Raw genomic sequence first — 18,802 nt, forward strand, 5'->3', positions numbered from 1 at the left:
TAGTGTGTGTATTAACGTTGGTTATAGTTATGAATAATTAAATTGGCTCGTAAAAATAATTATAAAATTATGTTTCATTATAGATACTGGTATAGCCAACATTTTAGTGTACATAATAGGTTCTAGGTGCATGTAAAGTGCATAAGCAGTGTAAAACAACTATATTTATAATTATAGCTACTGAAAATTAATGAAGCGGTTTGGGTTCAAATTTCTACGACAATTGCGTACGGCAAATGAAAACAGTACAATGAAAACAATAAAGACAATTAGTAAGATGGTCCCGATAGGTACACTCAAAGAGAGGATGAGCGTCAACTTCGAAGAGTCTTCTGCAGATTAAGATAAATTATGTCAATTTATTATAACCCCCGTACACCCATACATGCATGCATGCAACTGGAACAAATTCATTAATTAATTAACTTCTCAAGGGACGTTATAAAGCTATCAAGTAAAATTACTAAGCGGGTAATTTTGCATTCTGTTGTTCTATTATATGCGTACCTAGCTATTCATATAAACGTCAAAGTTATAACAAATGGACAGATTGGACACTCACCTGTGAGTGTAATAGATTGCTGACTTTCTGCAATCAAACAATGCTGTCCAGTAGTAGAAGACATCCATTCAATTGATACCCCATAATTAGTCCCTGGCATTAGATCCATAATGGAAATATTGAACGGTTGATTAACCGCACAACGCAGATCAAAGGATGTGCTTGCATTCTTACAGGTGCTGCCACAGTTTGAGAGTTGAGTTGATTTTAGAAAAACATTTGATATCTCGTAGTCCTTTAAACTTAAACAGCTGAAATGTATGGTTACTATGATTTCATCATATGTAGTATAGCTGATGTTGAATGTTAGGTTCACTGTATTGGTATTGGTCAATACATTAATCATATATATACTTGCTATAGGACACTTACCTTTATCTTGTAGGCACTGACATATGGTGCCATTTTTTTGACCTGTATATATACCAGCATTATTATTAATCTATACGTGCATGTTACAAAGTTAATAACGCACCCTGGAAAGTGCTTGGTTCGGATTGAACACACTGACTAAACGCTGTCATGTTTACTTGAAACGGTGCACAACTCTGCGGTAGGTCATCAAGTTCCAGGCAGAAGTTTGATTTCAGTATAGCACGATCAAGAATGGTATCACCTGTGGCATCATTTACCACCACTACTGTTCCTATCACAGGACTCCATTCTTCACTTTCGGATGTAGCGCATACAGAGTTATTGCTGCTGTTATATGTAAGATTTGGTGGATACTGGGGACCTGCATGGACATTTTATATTTCATGTCATAACAATTATAGTCACACTAAGCTCTTTATTTTACCAACCTTGCACTATAATTCTGTTTTGACTTTCGATCACTCTCACATCAGAGTTACCAATTAGTTCTTCTTTAACTAGCAGTATTTTTGTGTCATTGCTATCACGATCAAGATTCTTCCAACATATCCTGTCATTGTCTTGTAGCTCGATGTTATAAGTTGTAAGATTAAATACAAAGCAATAACAGCTTTTAAATGTGGGTCCAAGCTCCCTCTCCGCAAATACAGGACAAATACAGTCATCATCAGATTTCGGATGTGTCGGCCACATGACACGTAGATCATTTTTATTTTCTGGTAGGTAGACACAAGATGTCTGACCTTCAGGTATGCAGGTGTTGTTGGTAGTCTCTGTATATGAAAATCAAGGACAGGTCAAAATTTATCTTTCTTACCATTTACATCTGTTCTGTAGAGATACCCAAGCGTTGCAAAGGGTTCATTGTCTCCATTGGTAAAATTCTTTGCATATGTTGTACCATATGCGTCAATGTCTTGAAAATGCTTGCTTGGTATCGAAAAAATAGGCTCCATGACATTTGAAAGATCATCCCATAGTATAGTGCCATATTTAATCACGTCGGTGATGAAAAATATATCAGGTTCTGCACCTAAACTGGTACTGTCCACCTCTGATTGGATTTTGAATCCAAATTCCTTATAGGCTAAAGTCAGGTTCACCAATCGGCTGATAAGTTTAACCCTGGCTGTGTTTGACTGACTGTATACAGCTGCATGCACTATAATGAATATAATGTAATTATACGGACTATCCATGCACGACTCTGATATTTGCTGTCGTGCATAAAAATGTACTGTATATACGTATTGACTTACAGGTTTCGTTATCTTTTGGGATACTCGGTCGTAAAGAAAGGGACACTGTGTACAGCAGCCCAATGCTGTTGTCAACTGTGGTGTAGCATTCATATACAGTGCCTGTTGTGCTGCTCATTGCAGGATTCACAATGATCCCACCATAGTGCTTTGAATGCCAACGAGGAAGCTCCGTTACAGGATAGATAACTCCATCAATCCTCCATAGTGTCACAGCGTGCGTTCCTATGGCTGGTACGCAAGGTAAAAATATCACATCGTTCTCTGTAGCTTGGAAGTTAAGTCCCCTATCAATGTTTAAGTCCGTCTTCAGCTGACCTATAGTCCCTATGTGCATGTATATACATTATTATAGATTGCTTTTTATGTTCGCATGCATGCAATTGCTATTTTTGCGTATATAGCTGTAATTTCCGGGGGACAGAATATTCGTTGTTTTTGTGGTTGGAGCTCTGACCACGAACATTTTACCCACGAATGAAGCGATCTTGCCTAAATATGTTGCTCAACCACAAATGTTTTGCCCCCCCCCCCTCGAAATTACCGGCTATAATTATGATACGGTATTACGTACTTATAAGTTATGAGCCAGATATAATTATTTATAAACGCATTATTTGTGCATATAATTATTATGATAGTACCTGATGAGTGATCACTTTCAGAAGGAATCACTACCAAGTGATTGGAGTACAGTTGCTCAAGGTTTGACATACTGTAAGTATAACAATTGTAATCACCAACATCTTGAAGTGAGACATCTCTTATAAATAAGCCACTTGACACTCTTTGTAGCTGATTAGGCAAGCTTTCCACAGTAAAAATGACATCATTCACTTCCCAAACAATTGATAGACTGCTTGCAAGTGGGTAACTACAAGGCAGAAAAACACTATCTCCTTCATGGCTGACCAAAGTCAGTTCAAAAGAGTTGCTCCCAAAGCATGGAATTGCCAACCATAGAATGCCTGCAAAAATGTTGCATGCATGCATGGAACAGTAGTAAAGTCAGTTTCTACATTCAGTTGGCTGCATGCCTGTATTCTGCTGTTACAGAAAAAACTTACAGATCAGCACTCCAATGATAGTCTGTGGTTTCCTGTGTTTAGGCATTTCTTTTGCATACATATTAAACTTATAAGCATCACTTTAGATTATAGATCTATATTATAGGTCACTATAATTAATACAAACAGTCAGTGTATATTATACATGCATGATGCCATGCAGATCTAGCACAATTTGCAATTGCATGACCTGCATTGAATATAATTATTTCCCACATGCACATTGCACATGCAATATGTGAATGTCATTATAGGCTGCTAGCCTCGATCCCAGGCCGAGTTTTCGCTTTTATAACGGTTAGGCAAACAACTGGGCCTGGTACTAGTTGTCTGCGCATGCGTCAAATTTTCATTGTATATTTGTGGTTAGCCTCGATTCCAGGCCGCTGAGAAAGGCGGCCTGGTATACATTTTTTTTTTTTTTTTTTAGCCTTTATGGCACTGTTTACGCATGCGCCAGAATTACCAAGAATCTTGGTAATCGTAAATTGTAGTATATTTATCAGTATTCTTATTCCGCATTTAGTTGTAAAACATTGATATCCGTTTCATTTATAATGATGTCATTGAAAAAAGAAATCTAGTCCAAGTTGTGTAATGGCTGCTACCTTCTGACAGGACCAGTGCACCTCTCTCTGAAAGAAGTGTTGTGATGGTGATTTCTCCTCTTGTTTCTCTGAGTGAAGCCATCTTCAAAGTGTTAGTGTGTCTGTTTGACGTTCAGTGCCATTCTCTCTGGAAGGAAGTATTGTTGTGACATTTGCCGAAAATTGGTCACAGAGTAAGTACGTGGTATCTGATCCGAGAACTGTGTGGCCTGAATGTGTTTACAATCCGAGGGACTTGTTGCTTGAGTGTGTATCTGGACTTGTTGCTTGAGTGTGTATTAATGGATAGTGCTTTCAATGGTAAATCTATTGTGTAAATCAATAAGTAGTCCTCACATTATGTTACGTCACAGCCACTGTACTTATCCACATTTATTTTTTACCCACAGGTTTAACTAATTTCTTATGAGATTAACTTGTCGCCTGAGTGTGTATCCGATCCGAGCCTCAAGTTAATGAATAAATCTACAGAGCTAATGTTTTACTTAGCTGTCTCTGTCTACAGTTATACAGAGAGGTAGCCTCTCCTTTTTCTTTTTTCTGTTCTTTAGGCCACTCCAAGTGATACTCTGGTTTCTGGTCCACCGCCCGCATCAGATTTTATTCTTGGATTTCTATCTCATTATTGGATTTCTATCTCATTATTTCTACTACGCATGCGCAGAATGGTCCATGTGGTACAAAATAGTGTGATAATGATATTCATTTGCAAAATAATGAGGTGAAATTGATAATGACATAATGAGAAAAGCCGCCCGCCCGCATGCAATTAGAAAAACTTCAGGACCAGAAACCAGAGTGTCACTTGGAGTGGCCTTATCACAATAACTGTTTTAACGTTCAATGAGATAAAATACGGTAAATAATAAATTAATTGTCCACCCACGCGCCAACAGTAAATACCAGGCCCACTATTCAAGGGGCTGGGGAGTCAGTCTAATTTGTGGTCGGCAAAAATATTTAATAAATCAATAATCGAAATTTGTACACAGAAAATGCACAGAGTGAGTACACAAAAGATGCACATAGGGAGCTGCTTCACAAAGGCCTGGGGAGTTGCCAGTTGTGCTGCAGCACAATTACAGTGACCCAGGGCAACTTCAGGATGATTGAATGCCTTCAAATTACGTTTCAAAAAGATTTAGCAGGCTGCTGGACTTCTCTGATTCTAGGCCCCAACTCGTAACTCATTGCTTGAGAAAACGTAGATTCTCTTGATGTCTCTGAGCTACCCAGCAACGCTCGAATGAGCAGATCATACTCCAGTCCTGTGTCTGTGAGTATAGGACAATATTAAAAGAAACCAAAGACGGTTAAACCCTTACCTCAAACTGTCCAGTCTCGTCCGTTAGTATAGCCAAGAGGAGCACTGTTGGGACAGCTGGATATTAGCCATTGCTCCTGTACAGAGAAGTAGACATTTTAAATACGTGTAGAAATTTCTCGGTTATAGTGTCATTGTCGACGAGCTGATGATGGCAGCACCAAGTTCTCTAGCTCACACTCTTCACTTGATCCACCATATTAATGATGAAACTATAGTCTACCTACATTCTTGCCAAACATGAACAAGACTTGATAGCATAGCCGGCCATAGGGCCCACACAAAAATATCTGACCTTAACAAGCTTGACAAAGCTTTATACCTCTTCCCTTGTTGTTCAGTCTTCAGAATAAGCTTCAGAGAAGAGAGAAGCTTCAGCTAAGAGCCATTCCAATTGATTTCCAATAATGATAAAACGGGAACTGACTTCTAGTACACGATAGTACACGAATATAAATGTCACGAAAGTGAACGAGAATATCCATTCGTCAGAATCTGACGAACGATTGACGCATGCGCAGACAACTAGTACCTCGCCTAACCGTTATAAAAGCGAAAACTCGGCCTGGGATCGAGGCTAATAGGCTGCATGAATGTGCAGGCCGGTGCATTTAGATCCTTACCATGATGATCACACATGCATACAGCTATATATATAGGGTGGTAGATTTAATATGCTCGAGATATTATCTATACAAAAAAATGATTATGCTATTCTTTTATGCTCAAGTTAACAGCCTATATTTGCCTATTATATTCCCACATTATTCCTCAAAAGTACAACATAGACCCCATGTCATCGTACAAGTAACATTGAGCTATAAATAATGGCCACAGGACTCGTTATTAACACTAGAATGCTATAAGGAGATAATCAACTACAGTGGAACCCCTCTATAACGGACACCTTTGAGGAACAATGTTTTGGCCTTTAATATACAGAGGTGGCCTTTGTTGAGAGGTTGTTTTTTGTACACAAACTGTTCATTTGGGACCTGTCACCTGGGTTCCTGGCATTTATATATAAGTTTCACTGTACCATGCATGCAGTACATACTTTCATCAGGATTTGTTTTTACTATTATTTATTTGTACTGACCTGCATGTATTAAGTCTTCCAAAACCTGCCTATCATTCTCATAAAGGCCAACATTAAGCCAGCACAATTCTCACCAAAAATAATGTGCCTAATCAACTAACCCCTATACATGCAGCTATACATGCATCATAAGTTTAAGGTTAATCACAACTTACAACTGCTGTCACTGACACACAGTGGATAAATTTTTTTGCACGGGTATATATCCATTTAGCCGGCATTATATACTTATGCTGGCTTAAATAGATCATTATATAGTTTGTGTACTCAGTTGTTCAGCTCTTTGACTGTAGTATAAGCTTCATTTACTTCCATATGAATTGGATCTTTGCTTGCTTCCATTCCGATGAACACCACCTTATTCAATATTTGGTCGTACACTGGTTCAGGTAAGTTAGGTTCCTCGTAGATATGCAGAGAATTGCCTATATCATACAAAGTAAGGTGGTTATTATTATATATATATATACAGGCCCAGTTTTTAAACTATAGCATGCAGTATATGTATAATAGTTACAATGAAACTAGTCTCGCAAGCTAGCCGCTACAAAAATGATAGCCCAATACTAATGAAATATACACCAAAATGTGGTCGTGTCTGATAAATCGATTAATCAGACAAAATAAACAGACACAGGAACCTACAGATCACTGAAGAGGCAGAGCCACAAGATTTAAGGTGCTTTTGGTCGCTAAAAGTCTCCCCTACAACACATTTTTGGAGGTTATATAATAATGTTGTTAATATAGGTAGACCTATTGTCGGGTGAAAATCAGCTTGTTTCGCCTATCCGTTCTCCTCCGGCAGCTGTCTGATTATACGTTCTGTCTGATAATTGATACTTTACTCTACCAACTGCCAACTAGATCTACCAACTCCCAACTGCCAACTCCCAACTATACCAACCAACTACCAACTACCAACTATATACCAACTCCCAACTGCCAACTATACGCGTTTGAACTATCAAGTAGCAAGTGCGAACTACCAACTACGTGGTTGAACTATATCAAGTAGCAACTACGAACTACCAACTCTACGCATTTGAACTATCTGAACTATCAACTACGAGTAGCACTCAGGGCCACCGTAAAGCTACACTACACTGCACTTGCAGCTGAAGTGGTCCCGTACTAGGAAAAGGGTCACTAAAGTAGAAAGCTAGAATCGTGACTGGTCTGGATCCTAACACCAAGCGGAAGGAGCCATACTTCTCTATAGCCTCGAGACCAGTCTTTCATTATCTGAAAAGAACGCCTATTATTCTAGGTCAGCACAATAGCATTAACAGTGGATATTGTTGGACTTCAATCTCATTGTGTCTGTTTAGTACGTGCAGACTATACCAGCTGGTCAAGTTCCAATGTAGAACTCGTTTAGCTGAGTCAGCGAGTGATTAGGCTTGATGATTGCGGTAACAGCAAACTGACACAACAAGACAATGAATAACTCATTGCCTTTCCTGCTAGCTGCGGTTACAACAGCTAGTATCTGTGACGTAGGTCTGGAGGAATGCCTTTTGTGTGTATTGGGTGGTGATAAAACAGGGAATAAGGAAATGAGAAATGAGAAACAAAAAATAGGAAATGAGGAAACAAGAAATAGGTTATGATCGTCAATGATTATGACATTTTTATAATATTATAGATACGCAAAAGTAATGAACTGATATCAGCCAAGAAGCTAGTATAGGTGACTAAGTGTTTAGAATTAGTTGAGTCAAGTATATATAGTAGCTAGCACTGAAAAGTTTCATCGGCACCTCCACACAGTCTTTGTCGATACATTGTAGGAATTAAGTTACCATCACTTCAGATGACACAGTGAGCTTTCTTTCATTAAAGTAGTATCAGCCTTCACTATAGGCATTGCTTGTGTATGGTAGTGGGAATTGCTTTCTTCACCCAGAAACTGAACCCTGTACGTAGCGAGATCAGATACCAGACCGTGTACTACCAAACCATGTCATTACTTCCTGCAGCTTTACGACAGGACTGGCAGACTAGAAATTGCTTGGTTTGACAAACAGTATTGGAAGTTTCTTTGCTGCTACATGTAGATGTTGACATTGAGTCCAGTCAATTGACTATCACTTGCTCACCAGATTGTGAAAAATCGGTAAATGTATTGCCAGTATAGAGAAGTTAAGGTAGAGGGTATCACACCGTGTACCAGTTAGTATGCATGCCTGTATAATGCCATGATGGCAGAAGAGCCGACCAGTAGCTAAGTATAATTTATGCAAGCTTGTCTTCAAACTTGCTCAGAATTATTCTTGTTTCTCATTTCTGTTCTCATTTCTGTTCTCATTTCCTTATTTCCTATTTCTTATTCCTCATTTCCTCATTTCTTGTTTCTTATTTCCTCATTTCCTATTTCTTATTTCCTCATTTCTTGTTTCCTTCCCTCATTCCCTGTTTTATCACCACCCCAGTCTATTGGAGTTGCGTACTCTTCCTAATGAACTCTTGGTCTATACCAGTGGCAGATCCAGAGGGGGTTCTTTTGGTTCAATTGAACCCCCTTTGAGAAAGAAATGAGTGGGAGGCTCAAGCAACTAGTTAGCAAGTTGTTCCTTTCTTACTAGCTTTCACATGCACTTCTCACTTACCTTTAGTCCTTGTTAGTCCTATAAAGCTTTGTCTGTGTAGTTTCAGTGACTATGAAGGCTAAAAACTCTCCAGCGTAGTGCATGCAGATTGCTTATGAAAAGTGATGACCTTTTTTAGGAAAAAATTCGGTGTGTTAATGCGCATGCTCACTGTTTCGAAGAAGTGACTACCTTTTTTTAGGTAAAATAACAGTCCTTGCACTCGCTCAGAGCCCTGGAACCCCTCTTTCAAGAATTCTAGATCCACCACTGTATACTATATAGCTAGCTGCACGTTGCAGTAAGCATCACAATGATATTCACGGGTAGTTATGGTTGTTGCGAGCAATTATCAGTCCAGGACCAATTAAAATGCAATTAGACAAGTTCTATACATTGGAACTAGCCTTGATTCAAGGCCGACATTGGAACTTGACCAGGCGTTCTTTCAGATAACAAACGGCTGGTCTCGAGGCTAACTTCTCTAAGACTGTGATCATGCATGTACCACTAAAAGTTTTAGCATGCCTCTTGAGTTTACTCTGGTTTTGCTAGGATTAGATAATTATATCACTCTTCTGGTTTCTTTATAATCATGTCACCAGCCGAGAGTTTGCACTCTAGTGCTGGTGCTCTAGAGCCTCTATAATAATAACTCAAGCCTCAAGGAAAAAGATTTAGTTTTTACTATGCCCTTGTCTCGACTCCAGACTTGCAATTGATCGTAATAAGTGAGTCTGCAATAGTTTGGGGGCCAGACCTAATAGCTCGGGGGCAAAATCAAGTAAAGCTAGGATTTAATAGGTCTGGAGCAGAGGAGGTTGGTCATGATTTAAACCGCGGTGAAAAGTGCTATGCAAACCCATGTTTGGCCTCTCCTCCAACCGTCTTCAACCCGCTGAGTCAGCACTTTTGTCTCCTTGCATTCCTGAGCATTTATCCTCTCTTGTATTACATCTCTTGCTAGTTTATGAATTGTAGTAGTGTAAGCCTATCATTGAAGACAGGAGTCAAAGAATCAAGGAAAGTACTATTAGTTTCTGGCTCATTGATTCGGGTATGACTCGTTTTTTAGTGTGACTGGGTATTGTTAGCATCATCTGCTACTAGTATAGAGTGTTACAATCGTTTAATTGCAGCCGTCTGGCTTTAGCTATAGGACAGCAACTTTTCATGCTTTCCTCTTCTCCGTGCACACACATTCCTCCGTTGAAATGTGAACAACCTCCTCTGGGCCTGGAGACTCTTGCAGCATTTCCCAGAGGAGATCCGATATGCGTGCACGAATCATTACAAGTTCAGTGCATTGTGGCAGGACGTTATCATGTGACTGCAATGACCTCAATGCACTGAACTTGTAGTGTTTCGTGCACGCATGTCGAACCTCCTCTGAGCAATTCCGTGTGCTCTAGCGGAATGTGCATGGCCAGAGCCAATGAAATGCATATCCTATGTCATATGATTTTTAACCCAATGAAATGCGAGTATTGCCTCTGTGGAATTTGGATTACAGCCAATGGAATTTGGATACAGCCGGAGTATTGCTACATCTACTCCTTCTTTATAACGTCTAATATCACAAGTCTCTACATTCCAAGAGCACACGGAAGTGCTGCAAGAGTCTCCAGACCTCTTTCTCCTCTTCCCCCTCCCCCCTCTGAAAAAAGGTCTGGCCCGCAGACTACATCTGCAATACGTAGGCATCCTGTGGCTTTGTTGCCTGTCAGGCTCCGCCCATCTACTGACTGCCCACGTTCATTTTCACTGTGCCACCGTCAGCGAGGCAGGCTCTCTCCTTTTTCTTAACAACGGTTAGTTCTCTCTTTCTTGTTCCTCCAACTTCCCATATTTTATCTTATTGACCTGTGACAAAACGGAAAAAGGAGAGGCTGCGAAGGAGGCTACTGCTGACGTGACATTATAGATACAGGAAAAGAAACAGGAAAGAGAGGGATTGGCAACAAAAGTGCCTCGAATAGCCATCCGTGTTTCCCTGTGGTTTAATCGAGGCCGCCTAATTCAACGTTAGAAAAATGGCCAAAGACACAAAAAAGAGACAAACGATTGTTTTACTGTCAGTATAAGAATTTTACTGCTTAACTGTTTTATTACAGGGTACACTACATAGTTAAGCAGTTCTAGCTATATTATAGTAGTAGGAGGTACATAGCGTCGCATGTACCTCGCGTCGCATGTACCTCTAGCTACTTCACAACAATCGAAATTATGTTTTTGTCGTATCTAAATGATGCCTACAAGCAAGTCGAATAGAAGTGTTTGGGGGGCTTGGAAAGGTCTGTATTTACTGTAAAAGGTTAATTATTGTTCTACCGCGTTAGGTGGGAAACACAGATGCATGGCTCATCAAGTTCTGTATTGATTTTATGTGTAGCTTATGAGTGCACGTGATTCGTTGCCAATCTCTCTCTTTCCTGTTACAGTATCTATATGCATGGTGACATGCAGCTATATATTTTAGACTTGAACTTTTGGCATACATTATTTTTAACAACAATCATGGGGTCGATCATTACCCACTCTTTTAGTTCTGGATTCTGCCTGCATGCAGCAAAATTAATTATAATGCATCATGATAATTATAATGTTTGTGCTATTAGTAGCTTTATGTTATGTAGCTTGGCACCTCCACAGAGGCATCAGCACCCGCGGTGTTTTCATTATAATTATTGGCCCTCCTACATTATTTATAATTATGCCACAATTATACTGGCATGCACTGCTATTCCTTTGATCTCAGATGTCAAAAGGCAACAAATATGCATCGTATAGCGTGTATATTTCGAGTGTATAACTGTTTGTGGTTTTTCCCTGATTAAGCATGTATATGTATATACTGCGAACATTTTATACCCACGAATTTAATGTCGCATGCATGCTGCAGAAAGGCTCCTATTCAAACCACAAAAACCTTTCTTAACGGTCATTCCTAACTGCTATACGGTATGTAGGTGTATATACTGTATATATATGCATGCTTACCAGTTTTCTGTCGGGCTTTGCATTTCTTGCATTTAAAGGCAATGAATAGAGTTACTGGAACTACTGTGCTTAGAATTCCAAGAGAAGATCCAATCCCTCCAATAACGACATCTGTATTAAAAGTATTATAGTGCGTGGCAATAATTGTATAGTTTCTTACAATTATATAGATCAATTTCTCCGTCTGGTCCTAGATTCACTGTATTGCATTGTGTGCTGTATTTATTGTGTTCTCCTTTACTCTCAAGCCTTAATCCAGTGTTTCCTACAAAACATATCAAGGTGCATGGTATTTGTCTTTAATTAGTGAAAAATATGGCGAGGGAAACACTGCATGAAACTAATAATTCAAAGCGATCAATAAAAATTTAGAGAGTTCTAAGTAGATATCTTTACCTGTGAAGGATATCGATAATTCAGGTGAATTTTGGGCCATGAATTGACTTTCAGTTCTGACATTAAGTCTTGTTGTTGGAGTGTAATCGATTATATCATTGTCTAAAACATACACAATTCCTATAGTACTGTACATTGACCCAATAACACACTGAATGTTAGTGAGATTCATTGACGTGGCAACTTTAGTGATTTCCAAAGAAGAAAGTTGTGAATTAAAATGATATGGTGGCGGTAAGTATGAGTGTGGATATATTACACTATCAATAATCCACGAAGGTGCATCATGCCTTTCTTCTTGGCAATCACAACCAAACCAAGCGGAGTCTCCAGAAAGCACATGTATGTTAGTAGGCTGCGATCTAAATGTACATGATCCTGCAAAATAGCAGCAACACAATCAGTGTACACATAGAGAGACACCTTTTACTTTATCACTCCATGCATGTTATTCACATGCAGCTGTAGCTAATGTTATAATTATCTCTTAATCATACATCGTGTCGTATTCCTTACTGAAAACATTTTGCTTACCTTTTACTCCACATAGACATAATATGTGTGATAGTAACAGCAAAGCGTAAGTGACTCTCATCATAAAGACCAACCACGCTAACGATATTTATATTTTAGTTATATGGAGCTGTTGTAGGACCAAACAGTTTTATAGGCTGCAGTGTTATTTAGCTCGAGTTTCAGAGGCTATAATAATACACACTCTTGGTGGTGCATTTGTTTACCAAACTATTATAATTGCACAATAATTGCAAATTGAATGTGTCAAGATCAAATAAAATAACATGCATGAATGCTGAATCGAGGAGAAATATAGTTCAGCTTGTAATCCATAATTATTGGCTATTGCATCCAGTTGTTATAGTTAACGTATTATAGTTGCCACGAGGCAAATTATAGTACTTCAGTTCTATAGTTGTATAATTATAAATATTCTGTACTGTGATAAGCGTACAAGTGCATGAGGTATATATATAGGATTGAGAGCAAAGGTCACCGTTAGAGTGCCCTTTGTATACTTGTTCTGCATGTGACTTCTGTCCTCATACAATCTTGACACTGCCTTGTTTACACATGATACAAAATTATACTGCAGTGCAAACTGAACTTTTGTTTATATATAATTATTCATTTTCTCCCAAAAGCTGTCGCTTATACTTTGCTTGTTTCCTTTAGGGACATTATAAGTTTTGTTCAATAACAATTATAATGAATTAATCATGCACTTATAGACTAAGTTTATAAACTATTTCCGCATTAGTTACTGGGTTATTTATCTATGTTGATAACAACAGGCAGTGCAGATACAGTAACTATACTCTGACGCACGCAATGACAACAGCGAGCAATGATAAACTTCATTGGTACTGACATGAAACCATCAGGAGTGCACTCCTGATCCCATCCATAACAACTAATCATTTTCCAGTTTCTACACGTGTCTGTTCGATACATAACTTTTCTGATAGAGCTATGTACGCCGGTATACTGCCGTGTATATGCATGTAAACTGCTGAAGAGTTACATAAAGAAAAGGTTTTCCATGAAGGTTTAAATCACTTTGTACTATCTGTGTGAGGGACTGGAGATTTAGAGTACTTAGACAGTTAAGAGAACGTTGACAATATTCACTTTTCACAGTCGATAGCACAAATCAAAATACCAAAAGGCTAAAAACATGTTAAGACCAGGCTAGGCCCTGATAAATTATGCATTTTCACCCATTATTCTATTTTTTATCTTGAAAAATCTGCCTCATAAAAAATCCGCCGTAAAAATCTGGCCAAAAAATGCGACATAATAATTATAGACAAAATTAAGACATAAACACAGCACACAACTGACACATGACATAATTATGATTCTCAGTGTTATGTTGCTGAACTGATCCATAATATTCACCTTGAGCATTTTTTTGCTTACTGACTTGAACTAATCACCTTCAATCATTTTTTGCCATGAAAACGTTGTTACTTTACCAAAAATAGACATTGATACCTATTATTTATTAGGTAATCGTAAATTTGTTTTTGATTCCACAAGTGGCCCACTTGTGTGTACTGCAGTCCATTGAGATCAATGAAAATCATACTAAAAACGATTGATTGCAACTCCAACTTTGGGGGTTTTATTGTTTAGTTATTGTCCTTACATAATTACTATGTGACTCTCAGCATATCCCCTACAGAATAAACGGTAGGTTGTGTCTGATGAGCGATTTTTTTGTCTGTTCTTACCGTTTATCAGACACTAGCACATTTTCAGCTCTTGAAGACTTAGTAGTTGATATTTATCAATTCTTTTTTGCATACATTCATAGTAACACATGCTTGATCAGATGGTGCAAAAGAAAATTTTTTATCACTGCTTATTTCCTTAGAATGAGTATCTGAACATGCATTGTGTCTGAATATAGATGCCTTACTCTAGATGCAAACGGAAGTGTAAACCAATTAAGCACGTGAAAAATGCTGCAAATCTGATGGGCGCCACTATAGCGGTGCTAGAACAAATCCCAGATAGGCTTGCAACCTGACCTCCCATCAGGGATGGTCAGGCTACGCCCAACTATAGCACCTCACGAATACCTTAGTTAGCTATAACCCACAGAAGGACTTTAAACAAAAATCGAGGCTCTGATTTACATGAAGTATGGTGCTGTTTGGATAGAGGGATAAAACAAACTCACGACTAGTCAGATACAAATTAAAATCTGCTGGTGTGCTGATGCCTGGGTGGATGTACATGTCATGCTTGAAAAATCTATAGAGATCTGCCCTGCTGAATCAGCTTTTAAATAAACAGTAGGTTTGGTATCTGACACATGCAATTGTTTATGGTATAATTATTTCATTTCAGCCTTCTTATGAAAAACTCTTGCATGAATCACGATGCCTTAATTTTTGTGGCATAGAGGCAATGAGCATAGTTCACACATGAATGCACAACAGAAAACATGCAGCATATCCACGAGTGCAATTGGTAAGAAATGGGCCTAAACGTCGGTCATGTATAGCTTAATTGTAGGCGGTGTATCCAACACACTAATTTATTCATCTGTTATATATAGTAAGACCACACGAATAAATTCTTTTTCACAAAATGGAAACTTTAGAAACTCACCATTGGCGTACTCTTTGATAGGGTGCTCTCATTTGAGTTGTTAGGTCAATAGATGCTTCTCATGCAGACACGACAGATCAGACATCGTTACGGTCACTACTCAAGCTGGTCTGTAGACACAGGTGCTGTCTATTGTTCCCACCAGGGGGACTGTAGTTGTGGGGCATGGACTTGCTACTCGAGTGAAAGTCACTAATCTTGATAGTTAAGTTATCATTATGCATGTCCACGACTGTGTCGAGATTAGAGCCACTGACACTGTTTTGAGTGTAATTCAGTTTTGTTATGGAGGAAGAGAGAAAGTTGGAGTAGAGGGGAGAAGAGATGCCTTCTCTCGTCATCAAGGGGGTTAGTGGGGGAGAGCGTACGAACAAGCCGGCTCTACGAAGCAGGTTAGAACTGTAGAAATGAGTCAATGCATCTACTTAATCCATGCTGCTTTCCATGGCCAAGTCAAGTGAAGATGGTCGTATTCCACGAGCAGTGATAGCTGCATGTACATGTGTGTATACATGTGTGGTAGGGGGAGATTAAAAGCTTAGCTGGAGTTTGGTAGCACTATATAGGCATGCACTCTTGTAACATTGATCCATAATTATTTACTATATACACAATAGCATAAACCAGACTAGGAAATGCATATGGGACTATTTTCAATTTAATGGCTATAACGAAAATTTAGCTCATTTTGTAGTAAAGCATCAAGCACCAACTGCGGTGAGGTATAATATACGATTGAGCAAAAACAGAAGCCTGTCTCCGTTCAGTCTCGATTGTATAAACTGATTAAATCTCTAAAGAAAACCAATTAGAACTATAGGTATAAGCAATCACTTTTGGGAGAGAGTGGAAAGTCAAAACTGTACACACACTCACCAATTTTCCTTCCTTCTTCCTACAAACTGCTATGATCACTGCCAACAAGCAGCATTCCTCCCACCACTGCGGCAATGATCACAGAGATGATAATTATGCTCTATGAGAAAACACAACATAATTTCTATACACATACAAGTTTCAAAAGAACAAAAATGTTATAGAAGAAACTTATAAAAATGTTATGGTGAGAGAAAAGGTGTGCATAGTGTTGACAAATGCACTGTATTTTAATCGAACTCACGATACTCAATTACATTATTACATTATTAAAGAAGGACGATACCCTTTATGGTAGATTCTACTGCAAGAGGCAGTACGTAACTTTATGGACTAACCCATAATTACTCAGTGGGTTCTGACAACCACTAACCTGATAAAGAAGTAGCCAAAGTCGCATGTATGGTGGTTGTCCAATAATTGATGAGCAGTGCCTGACTGTGTACTCCGTATCAGGATTAAGATTTGTTATAGTTAGCTCCCCGTCTGGCACTTCCACTGACAAGATGATGAAGGGGTCTCCATTTCGCAGAACCTGGGGAATGTGATTAGAACTAAACCGGTAAAGATCCTTAATTTCCTATTAAGTTGACTTTAGTGTGTCTGTCTTTTATCAACCGATGTTGAGGCATTGTCTACGTGAATTCATAACGTTATCACATCTTTAGTGCCTATCGTAAAATTAAACCCCAAGAATTGCATTCCAAAATGGTAAAACTCTAAGATTTGTCATCAAATCACTCGCTCCCTCCAAAAAAAGGCCGAAAGTCTTCATACCGCCACATCTCTACTACTAAAGCTAGAAGCTGCGGAGCAATGTCTATATACTTAATAAGATACCCACATTGAGTGAACAGTATAAATTACATTGGTATAGAGATTGTAACAACAATATCAAATTTTAAGTGGTTGCATGCATTTCACCCTCTCACCTTTGTTCTCAATTATCCCCACTTCGCTAAACGGTCCATCTCCCAGCTCACTCCTCCCAACCACTCTAACCTCTGCACTCTTCTCCAGTCCAGCTAGCTTCAACACAACACTGTATTCAGTATCAACACCACTGGTATCATTCCCCTCCATGGAGATAATAAAGTTAGAGTCATTGCTAGCGATAACAAGTTGTCCAGGTGAGGTGAGGACAGCAGATTGAGTATAGTTGATGATGAAATGTGTTATGGGACTTGAGCCTTTCTTGATAGAGAAGCTGAGAGTGTGGTAGCCACTGGACTGAGTTACTGTCAGTAAAGATGGCGGACTGGGAAGGGCTGGAGAGAGAGGTGTGCATAGTGCTGACATATGAACTGTATTTTATTCAGTCTCATTCACGGTACTCAATTACATCACCAAAGGAAATGTTAAAGGATGATATCCTTTTATGATAGATTCTGCTACAAGAGGGAGTTTAAAGTAACTTCATGGACTAACCCATAATTATAGTAAAGCACTCAGTGGGTTCTGGCGACCAAAGTCTCGATCTTGCATGCATGGTGGTTGATATCCGATACTCATAGCATTGATGAGTAGTGCACTGACTGCGCGCGCGTACTCCGTGATAAGTAGGTTTGCACGGAAACGTGGATAGAACTAAACGGGTAAAGATCCTTAACTTCTCTATTATAAAATGACCACATTCTTTTAGTCAGTCAAATCGACAAATGGTAAAGATCATTAACTCCTCTAATAGAAAATGGTTGTGTTATTGTTGATCTGTTATACAAATCACCAAGTTTACAGACTTCAACAAGTCGAACAGACACGTGTAGAAACTGGAAAATGATTAGTTGTTATGGATGGGATCAGGAGTGCACTCCTGATGGTTTCATGTCAGATTCGTTAATACCAATGAAGTTTGTCATTGCTCGCTGTTGTCATTGCGTACAACTATAGAAGTACTATAATTTGCCTCGTGGCAACTATAATACATTAACTATAACAACTGGATGCAATAGCCAATAATTATGGATTACAAGCTGAACTATATTTCTCCTCGATTCAGCATTCATGCATGTTATTTTATTTGATCTACACATTCAATTTGCAATTATTGTGCAATTATAATAGTTTAGTAAACAGATGCACCACCAAGAATGTGTATTATTATAGCCTCTGAAACTCGAGCTAAATAACACTGCAGCCTATAAAACTGTTTGGTCCTACAACAGCTCCATATAACTAAAATATAACATTTGCTGTATCATTTGCGGACAAAAAATTCAGCATGTCAATTTTGTGAACAGGAAAATGATCACAATTTTAAAAAAGTATTAGATATATCTACAATCAATCAATCTGTGCATGCATCAGTCTTTGCCAGCTGTCCTAAACTAGCCTAGACTGTCCCAGATTTAAATCTAGCACCCCTGTCCCTAAAAGAAACTGTTATTCACCTCAGATATCTCGGATTTTCAAGGTTGTTGCTCTTGAGCTGGGTTATTAAGCTCCAATAAAGGTTTAGCAAGCCTGAAAAGGCTTGGAACTACTGCTAAATAAGAGTAAATCCTCAG

General features: G+C 38.7%; 3 protein-coding genes and 1 long non-coding RNA gene across 4 annotated transcripts; all 4 read right to left on the reverse strand.

The window, feature by feature from the left end:
- Positions 1–50: 50 nt before the first annotated feature.
- On the reverse strand, positions 51–3,424 carry LOC135339967 (uncharacterized). Its single transcript, XM_064536267.1, has 9 exons — positions 3,264–3,424; positions 2,841–3,164; positions 2,197–2,523; positions 1,755–2,099; positions 1,366–1,710; positions 1,038–1,298; positions 935–976; positions 563–877; positions 51–332 (listed from the first exon to the last, which is right to left on the reverse strand). Exons 1-9 carry the CDS (start codon positions 3,322–3,324, stop codon positions 178–180), a joined length of 2,175 nt encoding a protein of 724 aa, XP_064392337.1. The 5' UTR covers positions 3,325–3,424; the 3' UTR covers positions 51–177.
- Positions 3,425–4,811: 1,387 nt separating this feature from the next.
- On the reverse strand, positions 4,812–5,737 carry LOC135337783 (uncharacterized). The gene is made up of 2 exons (XR_010395325.1): positions 5,197–5,737; positions 4,812–5,145 (listed from the first exon to the last, which is right to left on the reverse strand). It is a non-coding gene; the product is annotated as an uncharacterized LOC135337783 (long non-coding RNA).
- Positions 5,738–6,460: 723 nt separating this feature from the next.
- Positions 6,461–14,704, reverse strand: LOC135344156 (uncharacterized). Its single transcript, XM_064541328.1, has 5 exons — positions 12,816–14,704; positions 12,282–12,659; positions 12,046–12,150; positions 11,886–11,996; positions 6,461–6,719 (listed from the first exon to the last, which is right to left on the reverse strand). The coding sequence occupies exons 1-5, from the start codon at positions 12,877–12,879 to the stop codon at positions 6,562–6,564; spliced, it is 816 nt and encodes a 271-aa protein (XP_064397398.1). The 5' UTR covers positions 12,880–14,704; the 3' UTR covers positions 6,461–6,561.
- A 698-nt stretch (positions 14,705–15,402) lies between these two features.
- On the reverse strand, positions 15,403–17,604 carry LOC135340113 (uncharacterized). The gene is made up of 4 exons (XM_064536474.1): positions 17,228–17,604; positions 16,669–16,830; positions 16,296–16,395; positions 15,403–15,909 (listed from the first exon to the last, which is right to left on the reverse strand). The coding sequence occupies exons 1-2, from the start codon at positions 17,592–17,594 to the stop codon at positions 16,754–16,756; spliced, it is 444 nt and encodes a 147-aa protein (XP_064392544.1). The 5' UTR covers positions 17,595–17,604; the 3' UTR covers positions 15,403–15,909; positions 16,296–16,395; positions 16,669–16,753.
- Positions 17,605–18,802: the final 1,198 nt, after the last annotated feature.

Source organism: Halichondria panicea, chromosome 1, assembly GCF_963675165.1.
Source record: "Halichondria panicea chromosome 1, odHalPani1.1, whole genome shotgun sequence".
Lineage (NCBI taxonomy): Eukaryota > Metazoa > Porifera > Demospongiae > Suberitida > Halichondriidae > Halichondria > Halichondria panicea.